The following is a 25,528-nucleotide window of genomic DNA, read 5'->3' as shown; positions in this document are numbered from 1 at the left end:
TTGAAGGCTATATTGAAACAACATTTTGTTTAGTAACTAACCTACGCTTGGTTGGGTACTTATCCCGCTTGAGCGTTACACAAACATACGGTTCATCATTCTACACAGCATACTCAGTACAAAAGCGCTGTACAGTACATTCAGGGCTGGCATTTCCTGCCTATAATCGCCTTGAACCGGGATCACAGAACGATTAAGCACCCGAATCCATCAATATATCTTCAGGAGGCAAACTTAGGTATCAGGGTTTATTACAAAAGTATATCTTGTAGGACCTGTAGGGATGCTAACTGTAACTGACAAGCGGGAAGTGAGGCGCTACTGTTCATATTCCAAATGGAATAAAGTGTATCCATCATCTCGTCGTACGGAAGACTGCATCTGCCATCCAGGCACACCTGTAATGAATAACAAGGGCCGTGAAGAGATTCCTTACCGAAGCCGCAAACATTTGTACTATTGCTATATGACTTCATATAAAGGTTGCCCCAGAAAACGTTTCATTAAATTATAATAAAAACACTGCGGCCTTTGTTCTTACTAGGTTTTTGTCACCTCTTGATGTGAGTGTCATCTGCTTTATTATGTCAGTTTTTACGAACTTGCATCGAGGCTCATCAGCACCGTTGGTGATGGATGTGTTAATGGTTTACAACATTGTCTAGGCACAGGCTGGTTCACCGGTGGGTTCCAGCCCATTGCGGTGTCGAAGGGAATGAACAGGCCGACAACGCCGCAGAAGCAGCTCTTTCGTCAGCAGTAGTTCTTCGAATGCGCCTCGATGGGGCTTTTACAACGCAGTGGTGTTACCGCTTGAGACAAGCTGACTCTCCCCAATGCTGTCACTCTGGTGCCGTAGAAGATCTAGAACACATTCTTCTGCATTGCCCACACTACCAACCTTCCCGAAACGTACTCTCCGGATCCCTTAACGAGCTGGACTCTCACCCCCCTCTCTCACAAAGCTGCTTGGGTCCACGGCCACATCCAGCCCACCAACGCTCTGCCCTCTAAGCTCTCTTCACCTTTCGGGATACCAGAGGACTTCGATCCTTATTATGAAGGGACTCATTATTTCATTCCCCGCATCACCACCAGTAATGGGGTAGAGTAACACCCGTGGCGGTGGAACTTCCCATTCATCATCCCGGGTACAAGCGTGCGGCAGAATCAAACATGGTACAAATAATTTGCTTGTTTTAGTGATGACTGACGACTAACGAGAGACAGAGTTCACCTATTTTATACACGGAAATGGGCATTTGGTTTAATGCTTTTAAGCGTTTAAAATATTGAGAACTATGTGTCCTATATGCGCGGATGAAAGTGCAGGGCGGTGGAGCGGTGGAGGAGAGAAGGTGTAAGAAGGAGTAGGATGCGCCCGTTACCACTACTCGGCGAGGTTCGTGCACCTCCTATACACCTTCCTCTCAAATGAAGGGGAAAGGACCATCTTTTCTCCTTTGTGAGGAGTAAATCTGACGTAAGAGCAATGGGAAATCTACCTTTTTCACTCCATTAGAACACATTTTCGAATAACAGTGTAGGCTGTGGGCGCTTCGGAACGCATGATGTTCGGCTGTTTTAAATGCGAGAGCATTTATGATCGAGCGAACCCACCGCAAATTTTCGAGGCAGGGTATGTCGCCGCGTAAGACCTGCACTCATTGGTTGGAGATCACGTGTGTTGTGATAACATTTTTTTTCATACGTGTTCAAGCGCGGTATAAAACTGGCGATGAGAGAGGGTGCGCTTTCATATGTCACACCGTGGACGTCTCGACGCCACGCACGCCGGCACAAGCAGTTGTCGGCGGAGGATCTTATCCAGTATAAGCGTAAGTGTGTCTGTGTACGAGGGAGACTTCAGATCAACGCAAAGCGCGTTTGTCCAAAATGCGACAAGCTAAGCTGGCGATGCAAGACGAATGCAAGACGCAGACTCCAGCGAGATGTGCAGCCCACCAGCACATCTGAACCCCATCTCCTAGAGATTGTGCTTACCAGCACGTATGTTAGCGGTCCACTCCTTCCCCTCCATCCCAATGCCCTCTCCCCCGAGCAACGTGCCGTCAGCCTAGGCAGGCAGATCGCTCGTCTGCCCCACGTTACCCCCCCCCCCTTTTTTTTAGCGGGCGACAGCGTCTCACGAAAACTACAAACATCAACTTCATCTACAATGTAAGAGGCCGCACGCTAGACAAAAAGAAAAGTGCTGATCTCAAGAGTTCCGAAAAGATCGTGCAGCGGGCCAAGGAGAAGGACAAACATAGAGGCCCTTAACATGCAGAACCGCAATGCACATGTTACCGACATAGCGTCTGCCCCGGTACTGGCCAACTGCAATGTCGTCGCCCTCTCGGAGACCTGGACCAACCTACCGCGACATTGGAAGGCTTGTGACGCGTGTCCCTCACGAAGAGAGAAGATAACCGATATGGTGCTGCCACCTACTCGAGAAATAACGAAACTATCTTAGCAACCAAGACAATCACGCTCAAAGTCGATAATAAGGTAGAACACGCCCTAGCTGCTCCAGACGAAGTTTGTGACGTGTGCGTCGTAGAGACGAAGGAAATGTGTTTGAAGGAGGTGCAGTCAGCCTACTCGTGGGTGGCGACTCGGTGCAGCCCCGCAAGACAGTAGAGGGAAAGGTGAAAAAATAAAAAACGGGGAAATGTGGTGGTGGTGGTGGTGGTGGTACAGGAGAGGGAGCGTTGTGCAGTTCCTCCTAGTCTGGGAATAGGGTAGTCGCGAACTACTCTCTGATGCTCTCTGTTCCACGGATGCTCTCTGCCAGTATGATCGGCGAAGTTATCCCACCTGTGGGTATACAAGTGGACTATGGGCATCCATAGTCCACTTGTATACCCACAGGTGGTACACCCTCATCGTGTTGCATACGCTACGCCAGGATCCCCTAAAGGCAAGATCACTATGTTCCTTCTTGCCTCTTCAGTTACTCTGCAAGCAACAACTTCATGAAGAACTGAAGATGAATTGAACGGGGGAGACTTCAATATGGACATTAAAAAGCCCCAGAACAACTGGTTCGTGGACTTCATGAAGGAAAGCTTCGACAAGTCGTGACGATAAATTGCCACAACCCGAACGGGAAGTGTTATAAATTGTGTCTTTGTCAGGAGCATTGACAAGCTAGTGGTGCCCAAGTACGCCAGCTACTTCAGCCTTCACAGGGGTCTACTGTCCATCGTGGGAGAATGCCAGCGATGAGCTCTTAAATGCTATCGCATTTCATGACAATCTGCACAGCGATTTCTGCCGTATTTTTTTTTTCTCTGTGATATACCTGTTCAATACCCACGTCAAATATCATGAACTTGAGCAAATTTGGAACGCGCTACACATTGGTGAGGTAAAAAAGTTACCTTTACTTTGCAAAATTTCCGAGTGCAGTTCATAAAAACTGGCATAATAAAACTCAAGTTAGATTACATTCACATGAGTAGGTTGGCAGAAACCCAGTAAGAACAAATGTCGCTGACCGCGCGATTCTAGGTGGCGCAGTTTTTCACTACGATTTAACTACATGTTTTGTGGGACACCCCGTATGCTGCCGATTGGTGGACCTTTCACGAAACGTGTGAGTATGTTTGTGTGCAGTTAATTCTAAGAATGACGAAAAACTATTTTTATTAGAGCACTGCACGGGCCAAATTTTCAGATCCAGCCCATGCCGTGCACGGCCTTCCTTTGATTTGCCCTCTCCTGACCCGGCCCAAGCCGGAATAATTTTTAGATTTCTCGGTCCGAACCTGAGATAATTCCAGGCTACCAGGCCCCACCCAGTGTAGCGGGCTGTGAAAGTTAGCCGTGGCTTAATTCCAGTGGTGCCACACAAGCACGAGCCCGATCTAGGAGCTGCAATGTACGGGCCCATAATATCAAGGCCGAACCCTACCCAGGTCGACGAAAAACAGGCTGTAGTCGTGCTTCCAAGCCTACAAAAGAAGGCTTCATGCAGTGCTCCAATTTCTACATGGAATTTTCTTAGGTGCGTTAAGTACATCCGTGTATTCAATAAAACATCATCACCTCGAAGTACTCTTACTCAAAGTACTACTCTTTCTCTAAGTACTCTTACTCCTCGGAATACTTAAGTACTCTGCTTTCACCCAATCGCATCGGAGAATGAAAAAGGGAAAGAAATCCTTATCGAGTCTATGTTTTGGAGACCATTACTTCGGGGCAAGTATGTATGCTGCACTCTTTAAAAAAAGGGTGTACTGTAACTCATTTTTTGGGAGTACACCCTTGTCACATATATCACTCCCTTAGGAGTGTACCGTTACTCTCCATCCTAAATTATACAATAGATACTCAAGACAGCAAGAATCATAAACTTGTCCCAAACTATGCTGTACTTCTGACTCTCAATTTAAATAGTGTTTTTCAGCTATACCGTACTCTTGCAATGCATGCAGGAGAACATGTGGCTGGTAAAAGATGTAGCACAATAGTTTTTACAGATGACTACTACAACTACAAAATGGACTCATGGTCTAAAACGAAATATTTCGCATCCATGCCTTTTGCTGGGACTACATGCGTGTCGTGTTTTGCACGACAAGTAATTGTGTTTGCAATGCAGAGGGTAGGAAGGATCTATTTCTCAGATCAACATGCGCATGTCAATAATAATTAGGCTATGACTGCAAGATGATAAAACCAAAACACATACTAAACCATAACAGCCGATGTGAGCAATTGAATCACAGGTTCATACCAGTTCCGTGAGCCAAAAGAGCAAATTCTCCTTCACAAGCGCTGGCACCACTTCAGAACACTCACAGTAAATAGTCTTGAAACTAAGAGTACTGGATTTACAAACTATTCCAACTCAGTCGAAATCTAAAAAAATCACTGCATTGCAATCAAATAAGCAACATGAAGGACATCTGCTCATAAGAAAATAAAATAAAGCAAGTTCTCAAAATGGAAATTTGCTAACTTGGCTAAGCTAGCTGGGTAGCTTCCGTTTCATCTGTTTAATAAAATGCTTTTGAAGCCCAGGTTTACAAATCTCACAGTTCACATAAATACTTTACATGAAAAATAGTAGTGATTAATTCAACACATGAGCTCCCATAATCATTGAATACAAATACATATACAAAAATACATACAAATTTTGATACCGTACTTAAATACGATACTTTTTTGCTTCAAAAACCTTGCTAAGCATAGCGGTGAAACTGTTGTAATTATGAGCATCTATTTGGGAGGATATTAATACCAGTACCCATAACGTTCCACCATAACTGGTGAAAGATTATATTTAAATGAAACTATTCCAATATTTGTGACTGAAAGAACTTTTGCAACTCTGACATAAAGTCTGTTTAGTGATCTGACAACTAACACTTACATGTGTCAAAAACTCTATTTATTACCCTGAGGTCGTATAGAATAACAGAGGGGAGTGGTACATGATACATCGACTATAAATATAATGCTTCCAGTATCTTCCGAAACTTTGTAGGGTCACGGACAGCGACGGTGGAGGCGGGCAGGCTGTTCCAGTCCTTAGCTGTGTTGGGGACGAAGGATTTAGCATAATAATTTGTGCGGCTAAATGGATGAATAATTTCTCAGAGTGGTCAAGGTAATTGGATATGTGATGAGGAGGTGAAAATAGAGAGTATCTAGGAAGAGTGTTATGATAGTAAAATTTATGAAGTAAGGAAAGACGAGCGATGATACGGCGAGTAGAAAGAAGCGGGAGAGAGGCCCGGTCTTTGAGGAGAGTTACGCTAGAAAAACGGGAATAATCAGGGAAGATGAAGCGGACGGCTCGATTTTGTAGCGCCTCTAATTTGGAGGCCAAATGATAATGGTGAGGGTCCCATATAGACGAAGCATATTCAAGCTTTGGGCGGACAAATGAAATACGTATAGAGTTGGCGTTTGAGGTCAGAAGGGGCTTTTGAATAATTACGCATAATAAAACCGAGGGTTTGGTTAGCTGGAATTAATATGAAAGTCCAACGAGAGGCTATTTGTCATCTGTACGCGTAAATACTTGTAAGTATTTACATTATCCAGTTTTCTACTACCAAGGAAGTAAGAATTAGTGGCGCTGTTGTTACGACTGATCGACAAATGTGTACGTTTATTAGTATTCAGTGACATGAGCCAAGTTTGACACCACGAAGTCAGGGGCCGGATTCACAAAGAGCTCGTGCGACGGAATCTGTCGTAACTCCGTCGTACGGGAAAGTTACGAAGAAGTGTAGATTCACGAAGGGCGCGCGTCGCAAAATCTTCGCAGCTTACGGCGGAAGCCTGCGAGAGCTCCCGAGCAGTCTTACGAAGAAAGATGGCGGCGTTATTTGGCAGCGATGGATTTGGAGACGGGAAACAAAGACTCCGTAATAAGCGCGAACGCATTGCACTTTGCCACAGAACCTTCGAGACCATCCCCGAAGTGACATTGAGGCGCTTTTTTGCTTGGTAACCTTCAACGAATGCTTCAGCTTTGTGCTCCGTAAAATCGGGTCGCAGGGATTTTTCAAGCCTCCCCTATACCCCGCTAAAACACCCCCAACACCCCTCCAAATTGTCTGCAAGAAAGGCAAAAGAAGCCATAAAAGGTGCAAAACTGAGTGCCACACACCGTTTACAAAACACCCTCACTCACCCCCTCCCCGAGACGAACATACTGGGAATATATTTGCTATGTCATCGAACGCGTTTCGCCTGTGATTGCATGGCATCCATTATGGCTACCGAAAGACCGAGAGCTCGTGCAGTTACAAAACATTTGGGGACGAACAACTTCGTCTTCTTCTAATGGGACGACTCTTATTGGTGCGATCACAAATTTTCGTCATCGTTACATAGCGAAAACATAGCCTCGCACCCTTTGGCTGTTTGTCTCCGAGGTGCACGTGACAGGAAGCGAGCAACTTCCTCTTCCTCGTCAAAGGGGGTACCCTCTCCACTACGATAGCTTTGTGAATCGCTCTTACGACGCCGTCGTACGCGCGTCGCAGGCTACGACGTCTTAGCGCATCTTAGCGTAACTTACGATCGCGTTTGTGAATCCGACCCCAGAGCTTCTAAATCCTTCTGTAAGGCCGAGACATCAGATGGAGAAGAGATTACACGATATATTACGCAGTCATCCGCAAATAGATTTATATGTGAGGTTATGGAGAGCGGTAGATCATAGATATAGATAAGAAATAGAAGGGGACCCCTGATGTGACGGGTGTAACAGAAGAACAGGTGTTGTTAACGAAGACAAACTGATTTCTATTACGCAGGAAGTCGTGAATCCAAGCTATGATGTTGGGGTCGATTTTAAGGGAAGATAACTTGAGAAGATGATGGTGCGGGACAAAACGTGTCAAAAGCTTTACGAAAGTCTATGAATATGGCGTCAATGTGGGACCCCTCATGTACAGAGGAAAATAAATCATGAGTAAAGCGAGCCAACTGTGTTTCACATGAGCATCCTTGACGAAAACCATGTTGTGAATAGGAAAAAAAGGAACTAGACTCAAGAAAGCGGATCACATTAGAATAGATAATGTGTTCGAGAAGCTTGGAAGGAACAGAGGTATGGGTCTGTAGTAACCTGGGGATTGAATGCCGCATGATTTGTGAACAGGAACTACCCTCGCGATCCTCCAGTCGTCCGGGATCCTACAACACTCAAGCCTCTGCAAAAATATTCTATATAACAATACATAAGATATGTCTTTTGTGCTTTTGAGGAACTTAGACATAATGTTATCAGTGCCACAGCCGGACGATACTTCGAGTTTTTCAATGAAAGAAAAGATTCCAACGGGGTCAAGGATGATAAGGTCCATTGGGAAGTAACTCGTGTGCTATATGAAGCTGTACCGCCTGTCCTGTTCGTCTTCGAGTCTGTTCATGTTCAGCCAGGTTATTTCTGTTCTGCAAGATCTCCTATTGTATGCCATATTTACAGTCTTGTGTCCAGACACTTTGATAAATTTCGGTATTGGTCTGTCAGCATCCACATTTATGATTACTCTGGACTCATTGCGAATCTGTAATGTACAGGAAAGACAGCGCTAACGTTCTGAAGGCATTTGAACTTAAAACGCTAAGCACTTCGTATTCTAGTCATGCAGAAAATAAAACACCAATGCAGATCGCAACATATAATTCATATCAAGAACGAAAACTAAATCCATCACAAAGTAAAGAGCAGGCGTATTGGAACGTCGTGAAGACTCTTGAGCTCTGTCATCTGGACATCCTTTTTTGTTGATCTCCAATATTTTTCTCTCTCTCTCTTTCTTGTGCGTTTGTGCCAAAGTTCGACAAACAATGCTCAGATTTACTCCTGTAGAGTAAGATAGACCACATCAGAGCCTATCATCAGATTCCTGTCCACCCAGCAGACATTCCGAAGACCGCCATAACCGCCATTGGCCTCTTTGACGTCCGTATGCCATTCGGCCTCCGAAACGCCGCACAGACTTTCCAACGTTTCATTGACGAAGTGCTGCGCGGTCTTGACTTCGCCTTGGCCTACCTGGACGATATCCTAGTTGCAAGCCCACCCCCAGAAGTACATCGCACACACCTTCGTCAACTCTTTGAGCGACTTCAGGACTACGGCGTCTCCACAACGCCGCGAAGTGCGAGTACGGTGTATTTTCGATTACCTTCTTGGGCCACATCATCACACCGCAGGGAATCAAACCCCTGCCTTCCAAAGTGCAGGTCATCCAGGACTATCCCACACCTACCTCTCGCCGCGGACTGCAATCATACCTCGGTCTGGTGAACTTTTATCGACGATTTGTTCCCCACTGCGCTGCGCTACTCCAACCTCTATACAACGTTCTCGGCAGTCACACTTCAAGAGAAGCCGCTGCATCTAGTCTCACTTGGACACAGACAACACAGGACGCGTTTCACGAGGTCAAAAGGGCCCTAGCAAATGCTGTCCTACTTCACCATCCACGTCCCAACGCTGAAACGGCCTTGCTCGTTGACGCCTCCACCGCCGCCGTTGGTGCCGCCCTGCAGCAGAGACAAGATGGCGAGTGGAAACCCCTCGTTTTTTTTTTTCGAAGCATCTATCACCAACTGAGGCCAAGTACAGCACGTTCGGACGCGAGCTTCTTGCTGCGTACCTCTCTGTGAAGCACTACCGCCATTTCTTGGAAGGCCGGCCGTTCGTTCTCTTCACAGACCATAAGCCGCTCACATTTGCGCTACGAGCAACGTCATCCAATCACTCTCACGAGGGAAACTCGTCACATGTCGTATATTCTGGAATTTACTGCAGACGTACGTCACATTTCGGGAGAACAGAACGCCGTCGCTGACGCCCTATCCCGTTTAGGCCTCAACGCCTTGCACACGACGCCAACTGTCGATTTGGACGCCATGGCCATTGCACAACATGAAGATATTGAACTTGCTGAACTTCTAAGATCAACTTCTACTTCAACATCCTTCCAGCAAGTTTCCCTTCCCGGCTCGTCTAAGAAGCTCTGGTGTGACACGTCAACAGAAGTCCCCCGACCGTTCGTGCCCCAGGACTTTCGACGACAAATTTTCAACGCCCTTCACTCCTTGGCCCATCCCGGTATTCGCGGCACGCAACGATTGATAGCAGCACGCTACATATGGCCCCGCGTGAACACCGATGTTCGCTCGTGGGCACGAGCCTGTCTTCAGTGCCAGCGGTCAAAGGTACATCGCCATACTATCACGGCGCCAGCAAAGTTCCTCGCACCTGATGCCCGCTTCTCCCAGGTCCACATTGATCTTGTAGGGCCGCTGCCACCAACCAAAGGATACCGTTATCTCCTTTCTTGCATTGACCGCTATACCCGTTGGCCAGAAGTCATACCGATACCGGACATACCTACCACCGTAACCACTGACAGAGGACGTCAGTTTGAGTCCGCCCTTATCCGTCACATGTGCAGTCCACTGGGTACTCGCCACATTCGGACCACCGCCTGCCACCCGGCCGCTAACGGGATCGTAGAACGTCTGCGTCGACAGCTTAAAGTTGCTCTACGGGCTACAGACGACAGTACGTCCTGGATCGAGCGCCTTCCTCTCGTCCTCCTTGGCCTCCGTGCAGCTATCAAGGACGACATGTGCAGTGCGGCAGAACTTGTGTACGGCTGTTCACTCCGCCAGAGTGGAGCCTTCTTCGCGTACTCTTCACCGCCTGTGCCGGACCTCGCATCCTACATCGACCGTCTCCGCTTGGTGTTTAACGACCTCAAGCCCACACCGCCCCGCACAGCCTCTAGAACAAAGGTCTTTATCAGGCCCGACCTCCTCCAAGCCTCCCACGTCTTCATCCGCCACGACGCCGTACGGTCATCGTTGCAACCACCCTACGACGGGCCGTACAAAGTCCTTGACCGCGCGGATAAGTTTTTCCGCTTGGATCTTCCCCGCGGGCCTGACACGGTGTCCATCGACAGGCTTAAGCCAGCCTACTTCGACACCACCCCCGATGGGATATCACGACCAGCCATCCACAACCTCCCGATCGCTGCTCAAGCCCTGGATCGTCCTCAGCCTGCCGCGCCTCAACGGAGCGTCCACTGGGCCCAGCCCACATCCACCTCATCACCCCAGCACACGGTGACCGTTGTTTCTGCGAGGAGGAGCCCTTATAGCGACGCACAGATGCCAGTCATCGTCAGCGCGTCAGCATCGCGCCGTTATCGTCAGCATCGATGCGCGGCTTATCGCGACCGAGATATCATGTGGCGCACCAGGTGCAGTGGGCGTGTACCGAGTTGTGGTGGAACGGTGTTTTTTGAAAATTGTTGTCAGTAAAGGTTCACATCTCGACAGAGCTGTTTCATGAGCCTCACTCCTACTTACCTACCTACACTCCTACAGTAACTCTTTACTATTACAGTTACTCTTACCCAGAGCCGTAGCGATAGAAGGGCGGGCGAGAGGGACAGCCGCCCCGGGCGCCCTGGTTAGAGTGGGCACCGAACGGCAGACCCTGGCAGGTTGTTCGCTCAGTATAAACGGGAATCAAGATAATTTGAAGTTACGATCTGGGCAGTGCGAATGAGCGAAATAATAAATAAAATAATATGTTAATATCTGGCAAACCCTGGTACACATTGCTGTGCAATGGAGTTGCAATTCTGAGTTTTGCTGGATAATTATTCCTTCGTTCCTGTCAATAAATCTTAAAATCAGGCCAAGCACCTGTTAAGACCAAACCTGTAAATATCTAGAATAAAGTTATTACATACTTATAGACCAGAACCATGTCCACTGCGCCGCCATTTTGCAGCGACTGTGGCGACACGATGCGAACACTTCCTGTGGGGACTGCGGGAGCTCCGGCACAGTCCATTAGCGACGGCGTGCGCTTGCTCGTTGTTTCTGCACCCCTTTGGCTTTAAAGATGCATAAGTGTATGTTTTTCTATAGAACTTAGTTTGATAATGCGAAATAGAGCAAAAACTGAAACAGCAAAGAGTTTGCTATCTAATAGACTTCCACGATACAAAAGGTGCTATATGCTGTTTCCAATTTGTTAAACCCTACATCGGACATAGTTATTATTTTTCTATGCATATATTGTGTATTGTTAACGCAACGTTTTTCACAGTTTGGCGCAAGGGACAATAACGCAACATTGCGGCTAGTACGGAACATATAGTTTCTATGATGATATGTTTTGGTCTTTACACATTCTTTCACTTATCAAGTAATGATAAGCACGCCGTGTTGAGCGCCGTTGAGCTCTCTAACAGTGATATCAACAACATCATAAATTCTGATTGTTGTTATTAGTTCATGGTACAACGAGTTGTTAGCTCATAAGACTAATACTTTGACCTTTTTATATTGCTCTTTGATGGAAAATAGTTACGCCAACCAACTGGCATAACAGGGCAAATCTGGCGGACCAAAGCGCTCACCGGGGCCAAAGAAAAGAGGATTGTTGTCACTAATGTGTGACACAGACTAGAATACTTGATAATCGTGCTACGTTTCGTAAACAAGGTTTTCATAATTTTATTTTCGGCATTGTTTACTTAAACTTGTCCATGCTATCCACAGTAGTTTGCGAATAACACCGTGCATTTAGTTGTGGATCTTGAGTTATAATTTGTTTGAAATTTGAATAACGACAAATGATTACGGAAAGCTCAAAAACATTGACTGTTGTGTACACATTCTGTATAATAAAATTTTTAATGTAATACACTTCAGACTTAAGATAAATGTGTGCTGGACGCGAACAAGATTAACCCACCAGTAACATTGTATCACAGTTTCATTTGGGAGGTCAGATTGCTTGTCGTGCACGACAAGCAATCTGACCTCCTCAACATCAGCAGTGGGTGAATGCGTAAAATACTGGGCATCAAGATGAAAGCGTTACCGCCTTTCAAGCGCAGCGAGAAATCTGTGCGGCCACTACGCGCCTTCATTCGCATTACAAATCTCGTTCAACTGGATATTTTGCTCGCATGAGTTCTTCGTACAGCAATCACAGTGCAGTACCGTCCAAATAAATATCTGTTGTTTATTGAGAGCGATAGCTGAATGAAAATGCCAGAAACCAAAACCACGCCTACAGGAAGCTTCCATTCCGCGAGCTTCTCCCGCAGCCCCCACGCCGCCCGTTCCTGCAGGTAGCGCGCCGTGTCGAGAGTAAGGAGGGAGCTGGTTCGTAGCTAAAATTCCTCTGCATGAGTAATGCACCGAACTCGCACGCCTTTATGTGAAAGACTACGATACTATGAGTACATAGCAAAATAGATTATGAATTACACTTGACAGCAGTCAGAGTAACTTTGGAAACTCACCTGCGCGAGCAGAACATGTCCAACTAAGCAAAAGGTGGTTCCTCCCGGGAGGCAATGACACACATTACGCCTTTTTCGAAGACTCACTGTGGTTTGGAGGTAAACAATGCCATCTTCGCGTTGAATGAAACTGCAACTATCAGCGTAGTATATGACTTATGTTGTGTAACGTCGCGATCATCACACAATACGTTGCACGCGATGCACGATTCTAATAAGAAACGTCTGAAATGCTATTGGACACACCTTACTGCAAGGTACATACATGTGCTTTTACAATACCAGAGGTCACGTACCTCTGTCTGAAAACCGAATGACAAAGATTAACGAAACGAACACAGAGTTATTGTAACGGTTTTAACGGACGCACCTTTCAAACGGGATCACTCTGGTTTACACTTCGCAAAATAAACTTCAAGAATAAACTCCTCGAAATAAATCACGAAAAAATCCACGGTATAACGATAAAGCCGTAAAAATCAACTTTTGCGATACAAACGCTTCAGATTCAAACTTTCAAAATAAATCGTCTCTGATTGGTCGACAGGCACGGCAGCCTCAGAGCAGCGAAGGCTTTTGGCTCCCGCGTCTCAAAACAGTTCCTCGCAGGGTGACGCTTTTTGCGGTGGGCTGGGAACGAGAGTACCGAGTCTGGACGAATCGTTTACTGTATTCTCCGCCGGCTATCAGGATTCTGTTGACACTGCAGTTAATGATTTGTTCTGCTGCTCGCCTGTCAAATTTGAGTATGTCGAACTCTGAATTCGTGTGGTGTCACCAAATGAGTTCCCGGTGTTGGTCCCAGCTATGGTGGACACCTGCTATTTTATGAACATTGTCGCGAACTCCATGGATCGCCATTCTCCTGCAGCTGCCTTGGTTGTGAAGTCGTAGCGTTGAAAAGTGACGATCGACGAAAAAGCCTGATTCCGATACCGTGTGGATGTGTTGTGTTTATCCGTCTGTATGTGTTTGTGTGTGTTCCAGCCTCAGAACCGTAGAATCGTGAAATCGGAACCTGCCTGTGGTTTTGCTTGTGAGCCTACGTTCTCATTAACGCAGGGAACAGGTACTGGACAGACTCTCGAAATGCGTTTCTGCAAATAAGCTGCATATGAATATGAAAAAATTGTTTGTTTGTTTGCAAGAAAAAACTATTTTCTCTCGGATGAATAACTTGAGTCAGCAGAGGTCCTAATTTTTTGGAACCAGCATACGGTAATCTCAAAGTGTAACGAAATAAGATTATAATTTCAGGAACATCCACATTGATTCGCGCACCTTCCTAGACAACGATTTGCCATGCAAAAGCTGCAAAAGATGTATCTAGACATAATACTTCAAGCACTTTGTTTTCACTAAATTCTAAAATTTAAATTCTAAAATAAGGTCTGAAATTTACGGTACCAGCTACTTCATTGTATGGTACCCTTGCACCTATTTTTACAGCTTATAAATATTGTGCTGAAATATGAAATCTCTGTAAAACTTGCATCCTGCGGGACATTACATTAAATGTGCTGCTTGCACTTCTGCAGCGTTGTTTCTTCCTCACGTTCAAGTGAAAAGGCAAAAAGAACGCTCCGAGACTTACTCTCACACAACCATTATTTCGGGGCCATGTCCTCACACTAAATGGTCACGAGCATACTTTTGAAAACTATAGCGGCACATAGGGAAACCGACATTGCATTTGCTCCGACCTTCTATTTCCAATAATTAAACGAGACCTAATTAGTACATCCACTTTGGATGTAGGACATGTTGTCAACTCATAACTGCAAAAATATGATTTGAAGAATAAAAAAATCAGTCCATGGACACGCTATATGCACCGCACCTACCAGAAATTAACAAGTGCTTGCTGAAAATATACTGGTATTTGTGTTTTATGTGATGTATGACCCACATTTTCTTTTTGACCAGATATGCCAGTGTGAGAGCTCCTACACCAGACTAGCTAATTCCTCCTCTTTGTCCTCCATGTGGTCACATACAGGGTGCCCCAGAAAACGTGTCATTGAATTATAATAAAGAAACTACGTCACCTAAAATCATGTGGTCAACAGCATTTGTTCTTATTAGGTTTTTGCCACCACCTAATGTGAATGTCATGTATTCCAAGTTTAATTATGTAAATATTTGCGAACTGAACTCGGAAATTTGCCAAGCAAAGGTCACTTTTTTACCCCACCAATATGAAGAAAAAGTAACAGTTCCTAAAATTGGGAGAGGGAAAGCATTATCCCAGCGAAAGTCGGACGTGATAAGCCGTTCCTGTTTTATCTCTTTCTGCGATGTCGCGGAGGGCTGGGGTTCCAACCTCCTTTCGTCGGACTGACAAAGATTGCGCTGAAAAATTCATCGTGCGCTATTCTGCGCGACCTCCGTAGAGCATGATGTTCGGCTATTTTTTCCGATGGGATAGCTCCTGAATACCCCTGTCAGTTAACATTAATTTGACTAAATTAGACACGCTCTTCACATTGGTGGGGTAAAAAAGTGACCTTTACTTGGGAAATTTCCGACTTAAGCTCCCAAAAATTTACATAATTAAATTTACATTACACGACATCCACGTCAGGAGGTGGCAAAAACCTAGTAAGAACAAATGCCGTTGACCGCATGACTCTAGGTGGTGTAGTTTTTTTATTATAATTCAATGACACGTTTTCTGGGACACCCTGTATATGTTACGCTACAAGGAAGCTAGCTGGTACCACAGTACCAAACAGGTGAATTAACATGAACACAATCACACAGCAGAGTGAATAACAACCACCATTATTGACTTAGTTTGCTTGGTCAATGACAACTGAAGGTGGCATATTTCTTTCCTCATATTTTTTGTTTATTGGTTTGTTCCAGCTAAAAACGGAAGCCATACACCGAGCAGCAGGGCATAATAAAACCCTCCATAAGCATCACTTTGCCTCTTTGGCTTTGGCAAGCGTGGCTTTGCCTCCACAAGCATAACTTTGACATAATTGCTTTGTGCCGTGATATAGGGTACTATGAATGTGTTCGCAGTACCATTTAAAACGTTGGCACCTATAGGGCTAGATTGTATCCCCCTATTGTGTGCAGATATTTTGATGCCTGCAGAGCTCTAAGCTGTTCTTCCGGATGAAAGAAAGCTTGAAGACTGCGTACGTTGTGGCTCACTGTCAAAGAGATACGGTTGGAGAAGAAATTACTGGACATAAAGCACAGTGAGGCATGCTCCACCCAGGCCACAAGGAGGTACAATTAATTTGAGCCATCTGTTAATGCAGCAAAAACACCTATTTCCACTGAAAGAAAGAGTGTGGGCTTTTTTCTGTTGTGGTTGAAGGGCACATCAGATCATAATAAATTGTTTCCAAAAACTGTTACGTCGCATTCTGACATGAGCCAATATGGTCAACTGATGCTATAAGATCTACAGAAAACACATGCCAGCAGATTCTGCACATGCTATAGGAGAGGGTATGCCCTTGAAATGATGAGATTTGTTCACTTTCCAGATGACTTCAGGTATGTGAAAACCATCATAAATGTTGACAAAGCTGTTATGAAGCAGCGGCTGCAATTAATCTGTAGAACTGGGCAGAACGGTTGAATGCAGAATTTGTTCAAAGTGTGCTATAGCGTCATACAGATGGGATATGAATGACGAAACATTTTTCTTGCGTAAGAGCAAATACACCTGTAGGTTCTCAAAATCTTTTTTTTTTTTTTGCTTCCTAGATGGCCTCAACTGACGAAAAAGCTGCAGCACATTATGGTGACATTTTTTTTTTAATTTTCTTAAAGAAAAATAAACCTCTAGATTTTTAATATGTTGCAGGAGAGGACTGGTTATACAAATAAGGGAATATTTCTTTTAGACGACCTATATGTGAATATACTATCTGGAAAAAAAAGTAATTTTTTGCAAGTGCTTGATATTCTCAAACACATGGTTAAACAACGAATATAGATCAGCTTGATATTTTTCTGTGAAGCTAATCACAAGCAATCAGTTACAAGCATAAATAATCTGGGGCTCCTTCAAGAATGCTAATTTGTCAGAAATTTATTGTAAACTTGACTCCAAATGTGCTCCTTTCTCGAGTTCTCACTACGTCACCAGATTTATACACGTTCTACATGCCCTTTGGGATGGCAGACCCATGCTTCCCCTCTAACACCAGGCAAGGAAAGCGCACAAATGATGTAGATGTAGATGTCAGAAGCTCGTAATGGACAACTTCATATTTTAGCACAGTTTAATGCGCTTCCATTGTTCAAGAAAACAAAATGATGAGTTACATTCGATATATGCATCGTCTAAAAAATGCACACAATTTTTTCCAGTGATATTTAAGAGAGGCAAGCTACATCTCTGGCTGGTTTTGGCTGGAACAGCCCAGATTGACAGTTATACAAGCTGATGTATGTCAGCATTGAAAATATAAAGGAAAAAAGGCAATTTAAAATGCCTCACTCAATTCACTACTTTTCATAGCTTACACCTTGACAGGTGTTTTTTTATCCTAAAATGGTTTCATTGCCAAAATCCACGAGAATGACCGTCATCACATTAACAAGTTTCAACTGTATACCAAGTAATAACAAACATGTGCTTACTTTTTCTGCAATCGAGATGTGAATTACATCGTTGAGTTGCGGGCTTCAGTGAAAAATCACTGCTTGTGATGTCAGTGCTGAGTGAGTATGGCACTGCTAGTGACGCAACATGTGATTCCAGTGTCTTTCAATCCACCCCGTGTTATTTCGTGAGCAATTGTCATCAGAATCAATGAGCTTGCATGATGCACTTATGAAGGGTAATTTCATGTGTGACGATAAACATACTGCAGTGCTAGTTTACAATGTAGCTTGTGGCTGTGGAGCACACTGATATTCAGTATGCAATGTGAACTAGAGGAGCATTTTCTGCCATAAACATTAGATGAGCAAAGACCCCCAAAAATGTAAGCACTGTTTATATGTATTTGACAACCTGCATTTTTATTACTGAGAGGCCCTCTTCGTAGCTAGAGGGAAAGGGCGCTTGCAATGTGGCACATGTTCATAAAGTGTAGAACCAGAGACACAGAAAAGGATTGACAGCATATCATGATCTCAATCATGTCATTGTGTCCGTATTACTGTCTCCTGTTCTCCATTTGTTAATCTTTTTGTGTAGTTGCTGGATTTTAGTCCAACAGCAGGGGTCAGCAATTAGAGCACATGCAGAACATGCAAGGCATACATTTCCTAATTCTCCGCATTCCTCATTCAAGTAACGTTGAAGAAGTAACCATGCGAAGAAACAATACAACAGTGAAGCTGGCTTCAGTACACTAGAACATGTCACATGTAACAATATACAGTATGCCTAAGTGTTTCCCAAACCGTGTGTCAGGACCCCCATTGAGGCCGCGATAGCCCAAACGGGGCAGAAGAGAAAGCAGATGAAGTGAGCGCGATATGCCACAAAACCAAGGAAACTATCTCTCTACGACTGCATCATATTGAAGTTGTTTTACAAAAATGCAAGTTCAGTTCAGCGCACGATCAGTCGGGAAACAAGCTAACTCGTAGCAATGCTTTGAATCAAGTGTGTCGCAGTATTCCTGACTGTATCATGACGAGACCGTGGACCTACATCAGACGCTACTTGCAAACACTAGTATAACATTCATATTTCTTTATTTCGAGAACCCCAAGGGTCCGGAGGACATTACGTGGGGGGTGGGAACTGGAGCGTAAGATACATTTACAGCAACCTGATAGAAACAAACAAGCAAGCAGAAAAGAACAACACGATTAGCAGTAAGTAAACAGGAAAATAAAGAAACGACGACAGTACAAACTTATATGAAAACAAGTATTAAAGCGTGAAACAGGGAGTTCGTTCACATAAGTACAGATAACTAACAAACATGATAAGGGGGAGGTGAAAATTTTCATAGCAGCTGACATACAAGCGTGGTGGTCTTGTGGGTGGAGTGAACGGGAGAGGGTGTTACAAAATACTGTATGCTCGATAATAGTTGTGAGAGGTGATGGGAGGTTGTTCCATTCGATGGCAGTTGAACAAAAGAATGATCTGGATAATGCATTGGTATTACAATGAAAGCGTGTGACCTTATTAGCATGGTCGATGCGAGGAAAAATCACACTCGGACAGGTGATAGGTAATTGGTGCGGTAGCAAGATGAAAAAGAACCTATGGAAGAGGGCTAACTTGGCAAGACGGCGACGATGTTCGAGTGAGGCGAGATTAAGATTTGATTTTAATGCGGTTACAGAGGTATCTAATTAGTAGTCGTTGGAAATGAAACGGGCAGCCCGATTCTGGATGGCTTCTATGGCGTCGCAGAGATACTTTTGGGGAGAGTCCCAAATAGGTGATGCATATTCCAGCTTGCTTCGTAGAAGAGCCGTGAAGGTTAGGAGCTTAAGATGGAGCCCGCCAACCTGAGGGTGCGTCTAACAAAGCCTAGGGAGCGAGAAGCGTTAGTTATTATGTGGTTGATGTGCTCGTTGCAAGTTAGGTTGGAGGAAAGGTCTATTCCAAGATATTTGTAAGAATCTGCTCGGGTTAATGTGATATCACTTAGAGTGTAGGGGAAGGGAGGAAGGCAGGAGACCCGTCTTCGAGAAAACGGCAAAATGCGACACTGTGCAATGTTCAGAGGCATTTGCCACTCATTGCACCAACGCCGGATTAGTTAAAGGTCGCTTTGTAAGGTTAGTTGGTCAGAAGGAGAGAGGATTTGCCTGTACACTACATAGTCGTCAGCAAAGAGACGAATCGTGGAAGATATGCCTGAAGGAAGGTCATTTATATAGATAGGGAAAAGGAGAGGGCCGAGGACTGAACCCTGAGGGACACCAGAAAGCGCAGGTACATCTGGGGATAGGTGGTTGTTGCAAGTAACAAATAACGTACGATTAGTCAGAAATTGAGCTATCCAACGGACGACATACAGGTCGAGGTTAAGTAAATAGGGTTTGTATAGAAGCTTAGAGTGCGGCACCATATCGAAGGCCTTGCGAAAGTCTAATGGCGAATTCGGGTGGTCATTTCGGAGCAACTTTTTTTGCCAGATCTCAAGCAGTCATGTTCGCTTGGTCAAAATGAAGCAAATCTTGCATGTTCGCGTGGCGCTTTCCGAGCGCTCGGAATTTGCTAGCTAGCACTTTTTTTGCCCGGTCTCAAAACGATCGAGCAGCAGATTGCTCAACTGTATCCGGTGTCGTCACATCCTCACTGCAACGGTGGCGAGTGCCCTCATTGGCCCGCATGTTGAAATCACGTGGTTTAGCAGACGACGGAACGCGAAGACTTGCGACCGCGACGCCCCTAGCGTGATCCAAGTACATAAAACCGCTAGATTCCTAGCAATCATGTTCGCGTGGCAACGGTCACGTGATCCAGCTCGGTCGCCGACCTAGCAATTTCCGAGCGCTCGGCCGTTTTGCTACGAAATGACCACCCGAATTCGCTATAAGAACGCGGTCTGATGATTATTGTCCGCGTGGAGAAAGATGTCGTGAACAAAACTGGCTACGGCATGGTAGAAAGCGCACAGAAACACGGACAAAAGACTACACCACCTGTGCCTCGTCTTCTTTCGTCTTCTTCGTCGTCTTCTTTTGTCCGTGTTTCTGTGTGCTTTCTACCATGCCGTATCCTTACTAACTAGCCCAACGTTGTTTGTTATTGTAAAACTGGCTACTTGAGTTTCACATGAAAAGAGGTTTCGAAACCCGTGCTGCAAGGGATAGAAGAAGCATTTTTCTTCAAGGTACTTAACTACGTTGGAGTATGCGTTCGAGAATTTTACATACTATAGAAGTGAGTGAAATGGGGCGGTAGTTATTAACGATGTGGCAGCTGCCTGATTTGTGAATAGGGACAACCTTCGCCGTCTTCCAGTCCTGCGGTATGGCAGAATCTTGGAGTGACTGAGTAAATATGCAACATAGAATCTTGCTGGAAATAGATCTCGTGTTGTATAGAACCTTCGGACCAGAACTTGACGACAGCTTAAGTGACCCAATGATTTTACAAATGCCATGAGTGCTGATATGAATGGGGACCATAGGTGAGGAGGCGATTACTGATAATGGAGTTTGGGTGTACCCGTTATCGGTGTTGAAAATCGATGAAAAGAAGGAAGCGAAAGCGTTGGCGTAGTCGTTGGCGGCGGGTGTCAGTTAGACTGATAAGGTGGGATTTTGGTGGAGATAAACTTTTCCAAAATTGTTTTGGTTTATTCGTCAAGAGAGACGGGAGGTCGATGGTAAAGAACTTATGTTTCACTTCCTTGATCGAGCGCCTGTATTCCCGTTCACAGTAATGAAATTTAGCCCATGATACGTTGTCGCCAAGACGCTTTGCTTTCCTGAATAAGCGCTTTTTCTTGGTTAGCAAGATTTTAAGACTTTTCGTGAACCAAGGATTGTGATCATAAGATTTCACTCTTATCTTTGGAACATTGTACTCGGTAAGGTAGTTTATGTTGTCACGAAAGAGGGACCAGTTTTCCTCAATGGAGTGAGGCAAGGTGCCATGAAATGAATTTTACAGAGCTTCAAGACCCTCGTTGATGGCTTGGAAGTTAGCTCGAGCATAGTCGTATGTATATGGTTTTATCGTTGAATTTATGAACATTTGGACTACTTGAAGAGATATCTTAGAGGATGGCCTTGTGGTCACTGAGACCATCAGTGACATGCAAAGAAGTCATGTGCTCAGGATGGGAGTTTAAAACCAAGTCAATGGTTGACTGCGTGGCATGAGTTATTCGGGTAGGATGTGGAACGACATGCGATAGATTAAATGTAAGGCATAAATCCACAAACAGTGTCTCTTGTGAACTCCAGGAAAGACTGCCGTGGAGCAAGCCCCAATTTATTGACCGTATATGTATCAGCATATATTGAACGTGTATATTACTGTATATGTATCAGGGCAGATTTCAAGCTTCCTGAGCGCGCACAGACGGTGATCTCAGTTGTCTCGCGACGTAACAGACGGAGAAAGACACCGGCTGTCACGCACACAGACATCCCGAAGGCTATGCCCATCTTTGTTGATGCACCCACGAATCCACAGGAAGACTGCCGAAGCTCTCCCACGCGTATTAAGTACCTGTAGCTTGAACTACAAACAGTTTGGTGCACACTCCACAAAACGAGAACAGCTGATTGCTGCTTTCGTGGGCGCGGCCATGCGAGCGGCCATGCGAGCCGAGAAGGACAGTTCAACAGAGGAGCAATTTTAGGTAAGTTCGAACGTGGCGCCAGTCGTCGGTGCAACAATTTCCAGAGTGAACCGAGCTCGATCAGCTCAGATAACGCTTTTTTCATTCTTTTTCTTTTTAGTAATTTTTATCATTATTTTTTATTCATTTCCAATTCTAATTCAAATTCCAGCTCAACCGCTCAGCGCGCTGACACTAGTGCAACGTAGAGTCAATAAATCTTTCGCTTCCTCGCTTCCCTAAGGAGAAGAGTATTTGAAGTATATTCGTGTTGTGTGATTCCTTTTTCCCTCTCTACGTTCCAGAAAGATACGGTTTCTGAGCCAAGACAATATAGTTGCGAGCGCAGTTGACTTACAGAAGTATCCCATACAGATCCCGTACCGTGAAGACTACCACCCCAAACGTGGTTGCCACGGTTTCGGTTTTGGCCATTTGCATGTCAAAATTCAGGGATTGATATTTTCATACACGTACGCGTTTCAAAAATTTTAAACGTTGATTTTAACTAGGACAGTCTCTCATATCGGTATCTGGCTTTTGTTCAAGACGTCCTTATTAGAGTTAATTAATGAATTTAATTGATTAGTCATATCCTTATCAGTCATTATAGTCTCTCTTGGAAAAGATACGCGCCCGTAGAACTCAACTGTGAAAATGACGTGCTCTCGTGACTTTTTTATAAAAGTTTGTCCAAGCTGAAACACACACACACACAAAATATACGGGGTGCCACAAACGCATGTCGTAGCCATTTTTAATATTTTTTCTAAATAAAACAACTAGGACTATGTGTACATCGCACTTACGCGTACGCGAGTGGAGGAATACCTTATCTGCAAGGTATTTTGGCATTCTAATTTGCATAATTCACTAAGATATATTCTTTTTATGAAGCTGTTTTTCTTTCTTCGAGAAACAGAAAGAGCAGAATTGCTGGCAATCGGTTTAGATATGAGATGAATCCTTCATCTATATGCTTCAAATTATTATCCACAGAGGTGACATTTGGTTTTACTGCACCGTTTCAGATTTTCCATTATCGAGATACCTCGCTCGCACTAACTCGGAAGTCGGCAAGGGGGAGCGAGCCCTAACCTAACCTAACCCAACCTAACCTAACCTGAAGGAGAGCACTGCTGGACATGGAGTTGGAGATTGAGAAGTACGGCATTTTCAAAGAGGTTCTCGGAGGGAAAATTCGGGGGGGGGGGGCAGAGCCAGCACCGTGAAAACTCGAGGAGCGGTGGACTGTTCCCCCTGCCCCCACATTCCGATTTATACCGAAACTAAGCAGGAGCAGCTTTCCAAGGTAGGGCTCCGGAACGAACCGACAACGGTAAAAAACAATAAAAGCAAAAGAAAAACAAGAAAGAAAAAAAAACAAGAAAGAAAAAAAGGAGGAAGGAAGCACAAAAAAGATATATTCGCTTGAACCGCAACGGGTCAAAGAACATTGCAAACTCGTTTTTCTTGTGCCGGTCATCGGCATTTTTAGCAGCTTTTCTGAACTGTGATGAGGATTACAGGCCCAAAGAATCACAAATGAGCAAGCACGCATCCTCGCTGCTTAATTTTTGGTCACTTTACGTCGTTTGAAGTGCAAATTGTTGCGCCTACCACTAGCGCCACATTCGCGTTCAAATTGCTCCTGTGTAGAAATGTCCTTGTCGGCTCGCATGGCCGCGCCCATGAAATCGACAATCAGCTGTTCTCGTTTTCTGGAGTGTACACCAAACTGTTCACAGGTACAGATACTTAATCCGAGTGGGAAAGCCTCGGCGGTCTTCCTGTGGATTCGTGGGTTCATCAACGAAGATGGGCATAGTTTTCGGGATGGCTGTGTGCTCGACAGCTGATATCTGTGCGCTGAACTAACTTCTATTTTTTAAAAACGACTTCAATATATTGCAGTTGTAGCGTGATAGTTTCCTTGGTTTTGTCACATATTGCGTTCACGTCGCATATTGCGTATATATATTGCGTCGCATATTGCGTGCACTTCATCAGCTTTTTCTTTTCGCCAAGTGGTGTAACCCCCGCTTTGACTATTGCGGCCTCCCTAAGGTTTATGTATCAGTTTTGGAAACACTGATATTGTTACATGTGACACATTGCAGTGTACTGCAGCCAGCTTCACTGTTTGACTGATAATTTGCACGGTTACTTCTTTAATATTATTTGGATTACTTTCATCTGATACTGTACCATTAAATAGGATAGGAATCCATTATGGTTCAGAATTATTTTTCCTTTGCAATGTTCCCACACTGATCTTGATGACAAGTTGTCTCTCATTAAATTTGTTTTGGGTTGTATTTCACACTGCTTACAGCATAATGTGAGAATGAGAAAATATATGCTTCACATGTTCTCAACATCCTCTACAGCAACTGCTCCTGAGCTTAAAATCCAGAAACTACACACGAAAAAAAAAAGAAGGAAAAGAACTGTAGAACAGACGACACATCAAAAAGGACATGACAAAATGATTGGGACTGTGTTATGCTATACTTTTTTTTGTGTGTGTGTGTGTCTCTGGTTCTGCATTTCTGTGAACATGTACCATGTTGCCGGCACCCTTGCCCTCTTGTCACAAAAACATCCTCAGACATAAAAATGCAGACAAAAAAGTAGAGAACTCCAACTTAACATAACAAGAGAGAACAAAGATGGGGACACAGGAAGCTTCTAGAGTCTCGGAACATACGCAGTGACCCCTCGGTTTTTAAGAAAAAGCGTGGCCCTCCCCCGAACAATACTCCCATCTCCTTAAATAATGACCGGTTGTGCAATCGCTCATTCACTTTGGCACTGATGATGTCCGTCGCATGACGGATGAAACGTCTGAGTAAACCTTGTTATTTTGTTATGTTAAGTTGGAGTTCTCTACTCCTTTGTCTAGTTATGTCGTCTCCCGGCTTTTGGAGTATTTTTGCATAAAGATGCAGGTTGTGAGAGGCACATAAACACTGCTTACATTGCTAACCTGTCTATCACAAGACATGTGAAAGGATTGCCAAATTAAAATTCAGTAATACAAAAATGATTGTGAAATACATAATTCCAATAGAAGGGAGAGTAAACATTGGAATAACAGGTAAAGGTAAAGCACTGAAGTGTTGGCATTCTTCTGATGTGTATGATATACTGCTCTATTAAACCCATGACATATATGTTGTCAAACATTAAGTTCTTGCATTCAACATCAAGATGCTGTACCTATTCCATCTAAGCGACTCGTCTTTACACGGACACGTGGCACACCATTTTGGCACAAAGATTTGATATCTCTGCTTGTTGATGTCTGTGCTCTATACAAATCACATCATACTGTTTATCATAAAAACAAATTACATCATATTGTTCATCATAAAAACAAATGACATCATACTGTTCAAGAGTGCCACCAATTTGATACAGTTGAGCTACGCTCAAAGCTAGGGGGGACGAGTT

At 44.4% G+C, this 25,528-nt stretch overlaps 1 protein-coding gene across 4 annotated transcripts in view; it reads right to left on the bottom strand.

Moving 5' to 3' along the window:
* Positions 1-240: 240 nt before the first annotated feature.
* LOC135401329 (uncharacterized) overlaps positions 241-25,528 on the bottom strand; it is a 71,198-nt gene continuing 45,910 nt past the window's right edge. For 2 of the 4 annotated variants that reach the window (XM_064633673.1, XM_064633681.1), the window contains one exon: positions 241-398. In XM_064633673.1, coding sequence (XP_064489743.1) covers positions 252-398 — 147 coding nt within the window. In that variant the 3' untranslated portion in view covers positions 241-251. The remainder of the gene's footprint in view (positions 399-25,528) is intronic. The other 2 variants (XM_064633690.1, XM_064633699.1) reach the window with 1 other exon arrangement.

This window comes from Ornithodoros turicata, chromosome 1 (assembly GCF_037126465.1).
Source record: "Ornithodoros turicata isolate Travis chromosome 1, ASM3712646v1, whole genome shotgun sequence".
Classification (NCBI taxonomy): Eukaryota; Metazoa; Arthropoda; class Arachnida; order Ixodida; family Argasidae; genus Ornithodoros; species Ornithodoros turicata.
The sequence above is the reverse complement of the archived record's forward strand: the minus strand, read 5'-3'. Positions and strand labels throughout refer to the sequence as shown.